Source organism: Gymnoscopelus braueri, assembly GCF_963280865.1.
Source record: "Gymnoscopelus braueri genome assembly, chromosome: 8".
Taxonomy (NCBI): domain Eukaryota; kingdom Metazoa; phylum Chordata; class Actinopteri; order Myctophiformes; family Myctophidae; genus Gymnoscopelus; species Gymnoscopelus braueri.
The window spans coordinates 8,302,204-8,316,934 of NC_137609.1; the positions used below are offsets into that span (position 1 = coordinate 8,302,204).

Here is a 14,731-nt window from a genome sequence, read left to right on the forward strand (position 1 = left end):
ATATGATAAATGCAGGCTGTATGGTATATCCAGACTGTGACAGTAAGAATATTGCGAGTTAATTCGTAGCAGAAACATTCTTTATATGAATGAAGTCATTGCACGGGAGAGAACACTGCATTTAAAGAATAGCATAAAAGCTGTAAAATTATAGAAAAACAGCTCTACCATATAAATGAACATAAAAAATATTTGCAATACATGTGGCCGGACACAAAAAATAAGTATTTTCAAAGTTTTATTAATGCATCCCCCCCCCCCCCCCTCATTTCATGACAGTATAAGAGAATCATAACTACAAAATGTGATAATTGCTTATTCAGATTAGTTCAGTCGACAATTTAAAGTTATATTTCAAGCTATTTGTTCTACTCATAGATGTGAAGAATCAGTTCAGTTCAGTAGTTAAAACCTTTTTAAAAACCGGCTTAGACTCTTAACTAACATGAACTAACTAACATTCAATTCAATTCTATTCAATTTGATTAAAGTGTCAAATCACAACAAGTTGTCTCAAGAAACTTTACATGTAGAGAAGAGACCCGACAGTCCCACCCTGAGCAAGCAATTTTGCGACAGTGGCAACATGTCTCTCACCAAAAGATCTAGAGAGGGTAATCCATGCATTGATTTCTTCAAGGCTTAATTAAACTTATATATTCAGTTCTGATGTTTAGGCGAATGAAAGACAAGGATTTAAGGATTCAGGTTTTGTGATTTAGGGCCCGTACACACTGCAGGAGATTGGGTCCGATATTGCTGTCGCCGACATTTTTTGGCGCTCGCCGACAAAACCTCCCGATCTGGCGCAGATCGGCCTTTGATCTGCGAGATAATGCTCGCTGTGTGTGAAAGGATCCACGAGACGATATGGCCGCGATTATCCGCTCTGCGACGGCTTTCCGACCGTTTTCAGATAACTACCATGTTAGATATTCAGCTCTGTCTGGGACAGGACAGCAGACAATATCATACACTATGAACGGGGCTGCGACCACCTTGCGAGGAGATGCACGCTACAGCCAATGAGAGCACATTACAGCCACCGTGGCTATGGAAGGTCTGTGGACCTGACCACAACAAACAGATCCCCCACATACTGTCCAGTCCTGTATTAAGTTAAACATTATTATAAAACAGAATGAGAGTGAGCGAGCGTGCTCGAAGGGGGCTGTTTATTTGAGACTATTGCACAGAGATAGAGAGAGAGAGAGAGACACACACAGAGAGCGAGCGATCTGTATGTATGTGTGTGTGTGTGTGTGTGTGTGTGTGTGTGTGTGTGTGTGTGTGTGTGTGTGTGTGTGTGTGTGTGTGTGTGTGTGTGTGTGTGTGTATTTGTCTGTGAGTGAGTGTTGCCAGATTTTGCGAGAGAAATAAGCAACCAGGTTTGTGAAAACAAGCCAAACAACTGTAAGCCTATAGTATATATATAAATAAATACATTGGATACTTGAAAATAGACGATCTACAAGCTCACGTTGTAGATAGGCTATTTTTAAAGAAGATATCTGGGGGGGGGGGGGGGAATTGTGGAATATTTTCCAAATTCACGCAGATCTTGTATGAGGGTCTATGGCACGACATATTTTCAGAAGGGGGAGGTCTGCGCCTCTGCGGACAAATATTATTTTGGGGGTCCTTGCCATGAAAATGTTTGAGAATAACTGGTTCAAACAACATTAGGAAACAAGGCCAAAAAAGCAACTTTACAGAAAAACTATCCCAAAGTCGCTTATAATAAGCGGACATGGCAACTCTGTCACTGACCGCTTCTGCGCACTTGACGTGCGAGAGAGAGAGAGAGAGAGAGAGAGAGAGAGAGAGAGAGAAAGAGCGAGAGAGGCATATCACGGGATACGTCGATTAAAATGAATTGGAATAAACACAAATGTATGTATTGGGTCTGACTCTGGAGATAGCATCCTAGTGAACTATCCTACAGTGTGTCAGCCCTTGTCGGGGATCAATCCTGTTGTGAAGACCACAACGATATTATGACAGCCGATTTCAAGAAATAAACTCCTGCAGTGTGTTATGCTTAACGATCAGATGGCCCCCCGACCACTTTAAAGTCCTGCAGTGTGTACCTGCCTTTAGTCATTTCTTCACACATTATCCTTTCTGAAAGGCTTTGAACATGTAGCCCACTTTGACCAAGGCTGTCATAACAGCCTTGGTCAAAGTGCACTATGTATGAATACAATGCTATGCTATCTAAATAAACACAAATCCACATTTATAACTATATTAATAAGGGTTAACAAATGGTTCAAACAAATGGGTGTAAGGATAACATTTTTTTTAAGAGCTGGGGGGAGTCTCCAAAGATGAGTCCTAATGGAGGCCTACAGTATTTATATCCAAAATATTTTAGCTTTATAACCACCTCTCTACCAACATACAGGTGTTTAATTTGATCTTCCCAGCAAGCTAATTTACAGTGGAAAAAAATGTTTCCCCCTTGGTGTGAATGCGCTGGTGTGTGTGCGGAGATGATGCACTGAAACTCTTGTTACATTGTTTACAGTGGAAAGGTTCTTCTCCAGTGTGGATATGCTGCTGGTGTGTCGTCAGGGAACCTAACTGATTGAAACTCTTGTCACAATGTTTACAGTGGAAAGGTTTTTCTCCAGTGTGGATATGCTGATGAGTCTTCAGATTACTTGACACACTGAAACTCTTGTCACAATGTTTACACTGGAAAGGTTTTTCTCCAGTGTGAACACGCTGGTGTCTCTTGAGGTCAGCTGAAAGACTGAAACTCTTGTCACAACGTTTACACTGAAAAGGATTTTCTCCAATGTGGACACGCTGGTGTCTCTTGAGGTCAGCTGACTTACTGAAACTCTTGTTACAATGTTTACACTGAAAAGGTTTTTCTCCAGTGTGGACACACTGGTGTTTCTTCAGCCAACTTGAATGGCTGAAACTCTTGTCACAATGCTTACAATTGTGTGTTTTCTGTCCTGTGAAAGTCACCTGACGTGTCTTCACTTCACCTTGTTCATTTAAAGTCTCGGTAAAGTGATGATGACTGTAAGATGTTGGTTGGTCAGTGTCTCCTGGTTTCTGGCTGGATACAGAGTTGAGGATTTGCTGACAGGCAGCTGAGGTGATCTGTCCATTCCTCAGCATTTGGCAGTAGAGGTCGTTGTGGCTCCTCTTGATGTGTTTATAGAGGAAGACCTGAGACGTGCAGGCGTATGGACACTCAGAACAGGAGTAGACCTGAGTCTGGGAGGACTGGGACAACGCCACAATGTTTACAGTGGAAAGGTTTTTCTCCAGTGTGGACACGCTGGTGTATCTTCAGTTCAGATGAATGGCTGTAACTCTTGTGGCAATGTTTACATTGGTAAGGTTTTTCTCCAGTGTGTATATGCTAGTGTGTTCTCAAGGTACCTGATTCACTGAAACTCTTGTCACACTGTTTACACTGGAAAGGTTTTTCTCCAGTGTGGACACGAAGGTGTCTATTCAGGAGAGTTGACCGACTGAAACTCTTGTCACAATGTTTACAGTGGAAAGGTTTTTCTCCAGTGTGGACACGCTGGTGTCTCTTCAGAGCACTGGAATGGCTGTAAATCTTGTGGCAATATTTACAGTCGTAAGGTTTTTCTCCAGTGTGTATACGCTGGTGTCTTTTCAAGGTACCTGATTCACTGAAACTCTTGTCACACAGTTTACACTGGAAAGGTTTTTCTCCAGTGTGGACACGCTGGTGTCTCTTCAGGGAAGATGACTTACTGAAAGTCTTGTCACAATGTTTACAGAGGAGCGGTCTATCTAGAGTGTGGATACGCTGGTGTGTCTCCAAGGGACCAGACTCACTGAAACTCTTGTCACAGTGTTTATCATCACCGTCCTCAGTGACTTCAGTGTCAGATTCAACTTCAACTTCAACTTCAGAGCAGTGTGAAGAGATGTCTTCATCATAATCACTTTTCACTGCTAGTAATGTCAACATTGACTCATCAGGCTCCTCTGGTCTTGGAAGAATATCCTCCTGTTCGTCTTTAATCTGTGGAGGATCTGGTTCCTCCTGGAGCAGACTGGGGCTCCTCTCCTGTTCAGGGGAAACCTCCTCTTTACACACAACCATCTGCAGGATGTCTAGGAGCAGAAAAATAACATGATAGTCAACACTGGATTCCTAAAATGTAAATCAATAGTTACATCCTCCAAGTTCCATTTACATAATGAGCTAGAGTATCAACTACTTAGATTGGCCAAAATGTTACCAACTACAGGTTATTACAGGTGCTTTTTTAAACTGAAGTTCTGAACTCTTCAAAGTTTTAGCAAGATATAAATACATATTTTGATTAGTAATCAAAATGTGTATTTGTTGTTACTTATTTGAATCGCACTCTGGTGGTAAAGTAGCTGCGCACCACCGCAGGCGTATGGACACTCAGAACAGGAGTAGACCCGAGTCTGGGAGGACTGGGACAACACTCCTGAGACAGACAGACAGACAGAGAGAAGAATGGAAAGTAAGGCTAAAAATGGCGAGATACAACTTGAAAAGCCTCCATCTTTTCCAGCTCCTTGTATGGGAGCCCTACAGCTTCTCTGTTACATTTTCAGATATTTGATTTATGATCTTTCTTTTATTCCACAATCTAGTCATCATGCCAAATCCCAGTTTCCCCCAAACACGTCCATGTCCCTGAGTTTAACACTGACTGACCTCCACTGGTCTCCTCCCAATCATCACTGTCTTCAGTGACTTCAGTGTCAGATTCAAGCTTGACTTCAACTTCATAGCAGTGTGAAGAGTTGTCTTCATCACCATCTTCACTTTTCACTGTTACTAATGTCAACATTGACCCATCAGGCTCCTCTGGTCTTTGAAGTAGCTCCTCCTGTTCCTCTTTAATGTGTGGAGGCTCTGGTTCCTCCTGGAGCAGACTGGGGCTCCTCTCCTGTTCAGGAGAAACCTCCTCTTTACACACAGCCACGTGCAGGATGTCTAGGAGCAGAAAAATAACATGATATACCAAAGACTAACAATGGGACCCGATGCCTCCCTGCTTGCACTCAGCTCAGCATCAATTGGATTGGGGGTAAGTCCTTGCGACATATGTTCGGGGGGTTTACTTCATCAAGCCGCCTCAAAATTCAGAAGTAGTCCTTTGGGCCAACAAATAGAGCATGTTTAATTTAAATCATGAAATCATTTAACAATATTAAAACATAATACTCCAGACGTGAGCTCTGATTTGGGAGTGAATTAGACTGTGGGCCAAGCTGTATAGAACATGGTTTGTCTGTACGTACGTACGTACGTACGTACGTACGTACGTACGCACGTAAGTACGTCCGTACGAACGCATGCACGTATGTGTGTATGTCAACTCCAAAGTAGACCAATCGCCGCTGTACGCCGAAGTATAACTCGAGCTTAAAGGACTGTTCTCACATTATTGCTTTTCTAGAATGAATACATCGTCAATCGGTGATTTTTGGGCTGACAGGAATATTTTCTCATTTCGTCCAAGCTTATTATGCACCTCTGCAAGTGCCTGCCGACTGTGTGCTCCGCTTACCCCAAAGTAGCCTATGTTCACCTGTGCTCTATAATTTTCCATAAATTGTTTACATTTAATTTATAATTAAGTATTTTAATGAAGCAAAAATAGCTGGGGAATGTCTGCAAAGGACAAGTCCTAATGTTGACCAGAGCAGTATTTATATCATAATATTATGCCTGTCTAACCACCTCCGTACCAACAAACAGCTGTTTAATTATTCAGTGGAAAGTTTTTACCCTCGGTGTGAACACTCCAATGACTTTTCAGAGTATGTAACTGACTGAAGTTCATCTCACAATGTTTACACTGGAAAGCTTTTGCTCTAGTGTGTATACGCTGGTGTGTCTTCAGGTTACTTGATCGACTGAAACTCTTGTCACAATGTTTACAGTGGAAAGGTTTTACTCCATTGTGGATACGATGGTGTTCCCTCAGCTGACTTGGGTCACTGAATCTCCTTTCACAATGTTTACAATGGAAAGGTTTTTCTCCAGTGTGGATACGCTGATGTCGCTTCAGAGAAGTTGACAGACTGAAACTCTTGTCACAATATTTACAATGGAAAGGTTTTTCTCCTGTGTGGACAAGCTGGTGTGTCTTTAGGTTACTTGATCGCCTGAAATACTTGTCACACTTTTCACACTGGAAAGGATTTTCACCAGTGTGGACACGCTGGTGTGTCTTTAGGTCACTTGATCGACTGAAACTCTGGTCACAATGTTTACAGTGGAAAGGTTTTTCTCCAGTGTGGATACGCTGGTGTCTATTCAGAAGAGCTGACCGACTGAAACTCTTGTCACAATGTTTACAGTGGAAAGGTTTTTCTCCAGTGTGGACACGCTGGTGTATCTTCAGTTCAGATGAATGGCTGTAACTCTTGTCGCAATGTTTACATTGGTAAGGTTTTTCTCCAGTGTGTATACGCTGGTGTGTTCTCAAGGTACCTGATTCACTGAAACTCTTGTCACACTGTTTACACTGGAAAGGTTTTTCTCCAGTGTGGACACGAAGGTGTCTATTCAGGAGAGTTGACCGACTGAAACTCTTGTCACATTGTTTACACTGGAAAGGTTTTTCTCCAGTGTGGACAAGAAGGTGTCTATTCAGGAGAGCTGACCGACTGAAACTCTTGTCACAATGTTTACAGTGGTAAGGTTTTTCTCCAGTGTGTATACGCTGGTGTGTTTTCAAGGTACCTGATTCACTGAAACTCTTGTCACACAGTTTACACTGGAAAGGTTTTTCTCCAGTGTGGACACGCTGGTGTCTCTTCAGGGAAGATGACTTACTGAAAGTCTTGTCACAATGTTTACAGAGGAGCGGTCTATCTAGAGTGTGGATACGCTGGTGTGTCTCCAAGGGACCTGACTCACTGAAACTCTTGTCACAGTGTTTATCATCACCGTCCTCAGTGACTTCAGTGTCAGATTCAACTTCAACTTCAACTTCAGAGCAGTGTGAAGAGATGTCTTCATCATAATCATCTTCACTTTTCACTGCTAGTAATGTCAACATTGACTCATCAGGCTCCTCTGGTCTTGGAAGAATATCCTCCTGTTCGTCTTTAATCTGTGGAGGATCTGGTTCCTCCTGGAGCAGACTGGGGCTCCTCTCCTGTTCAGGGGAAACCTCCTCTTTACACACAACCATCTGCAGGATGTCTAGGAGCAGAAAAATAACATGATAGTCAACACTGGATTCCTAAAATGTAAATCAATAGTTCCATCCTCCAAGTTCTATTTACATAATGAGCTACAGTATCAACTACTTAGATTGGCCAAAATGCAGATGATTAGTAATCAAAATGTGTATTTGTTGTTACTTATTTAATTTGAATCGCACTCTGGTGGTAAAGTAGCTGCCCACCACCACGGAGCCTTGGATTTCAAATCCAACATGGTGCATCCGGCTTTGTCAAATGTCATACGAACTGTTGCCAGGACGACTATGACGGCGCGGCATTACGCCCGATTAGGACACGACGCCAGCGTGACGTCGTCTCACGATCGTCTCATGATCGTCTCACGATCGTATGACATCATATTCCACACAGAGACACAGAGAAGCGCGCCGAGCAGTAGAATCGAGCAGCAGCTAGATAAAAAGTCTGATAATTAGTTAACCTAAGAGTTAGACACTTAAGAGTCAGACAGTTCCTCATAGAATCTCACAGTGAAGATAAAGATCAAAGACAATAAAAAGGGGAATAGTGAAAGACTATCTCCCTTCCGGACGTGACTTAACGAAGACCGAGTTCACCGGACATCTCAGAATATAGAAGAATAGGTTGGCCTTACAACCTAACCTATACATAGAAGAATATAGAAGAATAGGTTAGCCTTACAACCTTGACCTCAGGTCAGGAGAGCTCATTCTCTCAACTCCCACCGTCACTTGTGACAATCACAAGAATCAGCACCTAGAGATTAATACAGTCCTAAATAATATCGAAGTAAAAACCTCAACAACACGATGTTTTGTTTTTTATTTAAAGTAGCCAATAATTTTGTACCCCTTTTTCCTCCCCAATTTAGTCCTCCCACACACATGTCTGTGTTATCACTGCTGTTGTATTCTACTCTCTCACCTGCCAGTGAGGAGCCCCCACTTGGAGGACGTAGGGCCTTCATCCTTCATCCTACTTCATCCTACTCCTCCCGCCCAACACTGACAGGTGCCACCCCTGTCGCGCACATGCACACCCCTCCAGTGCACCCCTTTGACTACGTTTTTCTCTGAGGAGACCCTGATATGTATGTATAGTATGTCCCCTCAAAAGGAGACCAGCTCATACCACTAAGTACATGACATCATAAAACAGAAGCATCTCCAGTCAGCTTCAAATGCCTGGTGAAATTTTAGGATCCAAATTTCAATCAATTGACATTGTCAACTGATTTTTCCTAACGCCAGTGGGCTAAGGAAGTATGTTTCATATCTGATAGAATGTGCAGATTTTTCCAAATGATTAAAGTGCAGACTGTGTGTCAAGCACTGAAATCTGAAAATAGTTGAAGATATACTTGTTGGCATGTTTTAACCACTAAAACCCTCTACACATAGTACACTAACTAACACTCTATTACTAAGTGAACTAATACTTAGTTGGCTGGGGTTTGCTATGTACTTAGTTCACTAGTTTTCCCTTTGGCTGCCATAACCTATTATTTTTGTCATTATTTGTTTTCGCTAATATTTCTTTTATTTTGCTAAGAGTTCCGTAAGTTGCATTCTGACGACTTCCAGCCGTCTCCTTATATGTTAGTGTGCCGGTTGAGAACTCACTATCTCAGAGTGAGTTACGATTCCATGAGGAAGGATGTGTTTGTATTTGTTTGTAAGCAGCGTGTCACTGACAAGGTTTGTTTTATTGCTTTTAATGTCAACATTTTAGTTTTATGTCAACATTTGTGTTTTATGTTATGTTTCATTATGAGTTTAATTGATCGATTTGTTTGTTTCAGTTCTTAGTTTATTGTTCTTTTCGGTTTCCTGGACGCATCCCCTTCACTGCAATATGCAGCCAATGAGGCACATTTCATTTCAAGTGTATTTTCTTTAATTATGTTTTGTATGCGTTACATGTTTATGTTTTTCTGATCGTTGTTATTCTTGTGTCTTTGGTACCAGTTTTGTTGGTCTGTGAGCCGTAAGTGTTATTAAACCATCAGTGAGAACACACCTAACTTCATTTGTGAAGGGAGTGACATTCCCCTTACACCACATCTCCACCTAAAATATAGCTGATCTACAAGCTAGAGATCTTGTAGATCAGTTAATTTCAGCATATGTTCCACCCAGAATAGGGATGCTAGGGGTCTAGTGGTTAAACCTGAAAGCTGAGGAAAAAGCCCATTGAAGATCTTTGTTATTATTGTAACAGCTCTACAACAGAACAGAATATATCAAAGAAAGAAAGAGCACATGACACTTACTGGGGTGTGGATGGTCTTCAGGTTCCTCCTGTTTAATAGAAATGTCCCTGGCTGAGTCTGGAGAGTTCATCTTCACCTGCAGTCTTGACTCCACACACTGGTCTGAAATGAAGGAATTGAATAAGGACTTTAATAACTGAATGTGAAATCACGCTTAACTTAAGATTACACAAGGGAAAATTCCAGCGATGCAAATAATGGTCTAAAGTGAATAAGGTGAAAGTAACCCATCTGTTATTAATGTTTCTGCAACCCTAACCCCTTTTTTCACACTTCTTTACACCTGTAAACCTATTATATGACAATAAAGATGATTCTTAATGATTGAATGTGTGCAAAGACTTATTTGCATAGGGTACAAATAAGTGCAGTTTATAGGCTGGAATGTGACCCAAAATACATCCCCAAGCTACAACAATTTACGTTCACACAAGTAGGGATGGGGAATTATATTTTATCACATAACCAGCCTTTTTTTACCTCTGTGAACGGAGTGATCAAAGTTGGGCTGCTCAACAAAATGTTGGCTTCCAACAATTATGATAAAACAATGATTGTGCCGCAATTCATTTTGCAATGATGCTCGTTTTGTCTTGGGTTGTTTAATTATAAATCCAGTGCAACCCTTTCAATTACATCGGTGCACTTTCGCCCCTCCCTAAAAGCCCGAACTCAGTCTCAGTTAACTGTGAAATGTTTAGTTCAGATCTAGATGTACTGAAGATGGACCCATATTGGTCAAGAATAAACCAATTAATCTGTTAAACTTTTCAACAAATACAAATCCTGTTCAAGATATATTATGGTGGTGTGTGCACCACAAGACAATATGACCAGTTTGTTTAATCATCTGAAATTCAAATTTAAAGTGGTCTAAGATCAAGCAATGAAGCAGCAAAAAAGGGCACTCAGTGATAAAGTCCCTGCCCACCACCACAGAGGTTGTGGGTTCAAATCCACGTGGCGCAACCGACACACACACACACACACACACACACACACACACACACACACACACACACACACACACACACACACACACACACACACACACACACACACACACACACACACACACACACACACACACACACAAGTACCGTCTGAATACCAGCGCCCACACATCAAATAGAGTAGTACCGTATGGATACAAACGCACACACTCAAACAGAGTAGTACCGCCTGAGTACCAGCGAACACTCATCAAATAGAGTAGTTGGCCCTCATTGGAAACAAGTCCGCAAGGACTTTCATGAACGGACCTGTTAGACAAAGTATTTTAAATGTAATTGTACTGTTTTACATTTTTTGCCTAATAAAATATTCAATCAATATATTCAATCAATCAAAGTAGGCACCACTTACTGTCGTACACTGGGTGTGATTTTTTCAATGCATAACATTTTGAATTATTGAGTAAACATTTAAAATAATTGTGATTCGTGATCTCCATATTGACCAAAATTATAGTTATTATTTTTGCCATATGCGAGCAGCCCGAAGTGTGAAAAGTCACTATTTTGGCCTGATGGTGCTAGAAGATAGGTCATGGGATAGTGGGGACACTTTACGGTTCATCTTCCAGGGAGCATGGATGCACTAAGCAAGTTTCATGACCATCTGATTCTGCCCATTACATTTTGAGACATGGGGCAAGGGTGAAACTAGAAGAAAGGCCATTTAGGAACCAAAATCAGTTAAATTCATACAATAAAGGACTATGTAACATCAACTATTTAAATAACTGTATCACTAATATTAATTAAGTATATAATAAATGATAGGCTACATATTCACTATGTAAAAAGTCATTGTTAATTTGTATGTTTACGATATAGAATCTTGCACACCCATTCCTTTAGTCTGGTGTATAATTGTGATCCTGGATGGGTCATTCTGGGCCTGACACACTACAGCAGTGGTTCTCAACCTTTCAGGCCGTGACACCCCCAAAATAATCATATTTGTACGGGGGCCCCCCCACCCTGACAAGCACTTGGAATGTAGGAGTTGAGGCATTACATCGAGTTTGACTACAGATAAACATCTTGAAAATAGCAGATCTACAAGCTCACAATTGCGAGGCGTTGTGAGCTTGTAGATCTGCTATTTTCAAGATGTTTGCCGTTATATATATTATTTGAAAATTAAGCCTATGTTTAATTAATTAAGCCAGTTTTTATAGTATAGTTCGTTGATTACTTTTGATGCAGTAGCCTAATGCTCTTTGTCTTTGCTTTTGTATTGATTTTTTAGGTATTAAAAGACTTAAATTGTCACTTTAGTGTCGTCTGGGGACCCCTCCAAAATCATTTGGGGACCCAACACACAGATCGAGAGCCACTGCACTACAGCATCATGACACATGTTTAGTTGGTAAGGATTCAATCTCTGGTGCATGAAGACATGTGGAAATTCACTTAGTTGACAGTCAAATATTACTGTGGACAGAGAACTAAATCCTGCTCATTTACGTTTGCACCTCATTGTTGCTTACATGGAGATTAACTAGCTGTAGTATACAACCCTCGTAGACGTATTTATGATTCTGACGTTTTCAATCTACGAGAGTTGTAGGGTGCACTTCCCATAGTGACTTGGACTTTCTGCACTATGCCCCGTAGACACTCCAAACATTGTACAAAATGAAAATAAAGGCGCTTACCGCCGAGCCCCAAATGTTAACTGGGTCTACGGGGTAGTAGTGTAATGTAATAATCCATATCTTTCAATAAAGAAGTGTTTTAATGCCGTCGGTGGCCGATTCTGTCGGAAGTTCCCAATGGGCGGTAGTGACGGGAAGTGAGGGGGCGCATCCGGTGGAACCCGGAATTACACTAAATGTAAACAGGAAGTAAACGAGGGTGAAAAAATGGCGTTCGGCCACCGACGGCATTAAAACACTTCTTTATTGAAAGATATGGATTATTACATTAAACTACTACCCCGTAGACCTAGTTAACATTTGGGGCTCGGCGGTAAGCGCCTTTATTTTCATTTTGTACAATGTTTGGAGTGTCTACGGGCCGGGGCATAGTGCAGAAAGTCCAAGTCACTATGGGAAGTGCACCCTACAACTCTCGTAGATTGAAAACGTCAGAATCATAAATACGTCTACGAGGGTTGTATACTACAGCTAGAGATTAACCGCTGTTAAACAAGACGTTGGATTGGGTTACATTAATAATGGTGACGTCAACATGGAAGAAAATACAATGTAAATGTAGCCTACTGCAGCTTTTCGCACTGCATGGTTGTATGTGTTTATTTCACATAGATAAATAGCCCCAACGAACCTCTCACTCCGCTCAAAGATGAGGTTCCACTGCGAGGTCTCCCGGAATCGGTAGAACGGCCGCAAAGGGTCCGCTTTTGCCACATCGTATCCAAAAACTAATGGTAGATTCCAAAATGTACAGATGTTTAAGGTAGGCTATGGTCCGGGACCATACATTTTAGTTTGGGCCCGGGGACTAAACAACCCGTTTAAATCACTTATTTAGTCAGCCTGTGGCCATGTTTCTCATTGTAGCCAAACCGGGAGCAGTACTGGCACCGTAGGCTTTTCCGGGTTGAATGGGAAACATGGCCACAGGCTGACTAAATAAGCAATACACGGTTGTTTCGTGCCCCGACCAAAAATGTATGGTGCCGGACCATACCTTAAACATCTGTACAGTTCGGAATCTACCAGTTGACGCTAAGGTAATTTTACCCGTAGAATCCATTTCTGCTGAGGAAAGTTTGGTATTGTGCATATTTGCCTAATAAAATATTCAATCAATATATTCAATCAATCAAAGTAGGCACCACTTACTGTCGTACACTGGGTGTGATTTTTTCAATGCATAACATTTTGAATTATTGAGTAAACATTTAAAATAATTGTGATTCGTGATCTCCATATTGACCAAAATTATAGTTATTATTTTTGCCATATGCGAGCAGCCCGAAGTGTGAAAAGTCACTATTTTGGCCTGATGGTGCTAGAAGATAGGTCATGGGATAGTGGGGACACTTTACGGTTCATCTTCCAGGGAGCATGGATGCACTAAGCAAGTTTCATGACCATCTGATTCTGCCCATTACATTTTGAGACATGGGGCAAGGGTGAAACTAGAAGAAAGGCCATTTAGGAACCAAAATCAGTTAAATTCATACAATAAAGGACTATGTAACATCAACTATTTAAATAACTGTATCACTAATATTAATTAAGTATATAATAAATGATAGGCTACATATTCACTATGTAAAAAGTCATTGTTAATTTGTATGTTTACGATATAGAATCTTGCACACCCATTCCTTTAGTCTGGTGTATAATTGTGATCCTGGATGGGTCATTCTGGGCCTGACACACTACAGCAGTGGTTCTCAACCTTTCAGGCCGTGACACCCCCAAAATAATCATATTTGTACGGGGGCCCCCCCACCCTGACAAGCACTTGGAATGTAGGAGTTGAGGCATTACATCGAGTTTGACTACAGATAAACATCTTGAAAATAGCAGATCTACAAGCTCACAATTGCGAGGCGTTGTGAGCTTGTAGATCTGCTATTTTCAAGATGTTTGCCGTTATATATATTATTTGAAAATTAAGCCTATGTTTAATTAATTAAGCCAGTTTTTATAGTATAGTTCGTTGATTACTTTTGATGCAGTAGCCTAATGCTCTTTGTCTTTGCTTTTGTATTGATTTTTTAGGTATTAAAAGACTTAAATTGTCACTTTAGTGTCGTCTGGGGACCCCTCCAAAATCATTTGGGGACCCAACACACAGATCGAGAGCCACTGCACTACAGCATCATGACACATGTTTAGTTGGTAAGGATTCAATCTCTGGTGCATGAAGACATGTGGAAATTCACTTAGTTGACAGTCAAATATTACTGTGGACAGAGAACTAAATCCTGCTCATTTACGTTTGCACCTCATTGTTGCTTACATGGAGATTAACTAGCTGTAGTATACAACCCTCGTAGACGTATTTATGATTCTGACGTTTTCAATCTACGAGAGTTGTAGGGTGCACTTCCCATAGTGACTTGGACTTTCTGCACTATGCCCCGTAGACACTCCAAACATTGTACAAAATGAAAATAAAGGCGCTTACCGCCGAGCCCCAAATGTTAACTGGGTCTACGGGGTAGTAGTGTAATGTAATAATCCATATCTTTCAATAAAGAAGTGTTTTAATGCCGTCGGTGGCCGATTCTGTCGGAAGTTCCCAATGGGCGGTAGTGACGGGAAGT

General features: G+C 41.2%; 1 protein-coding gene across 1 annotated transcript in view; it reads right to left on the reverse strand.

The window, feature by feature from the left end:
* LOC308089888 (uncharacterized protein) overlaps positions 1 to 14,731 on the reverse strand; it is a 66,493-nt gene that overhangs the window by 26,983 nt on the left and 24,779 nt on the right. The window contains exons 3-4 of the mRNA XM_080434838.1: positions 5,777 to 7,201; positions 4,697 to 4,978 (exon numbers count right to left, since the gene is read on the reverse strand). Coding sequence (XP_080290964.1) covers positions 4,697 to 4,978; positions 5,777 to 7,201 — 1,707 coding nt within the window. The remainder of the gene's footprint in view (positions 1 to 4,696; positions 4,979 to 5,776; positions 7,202 to 14,731) is intronic.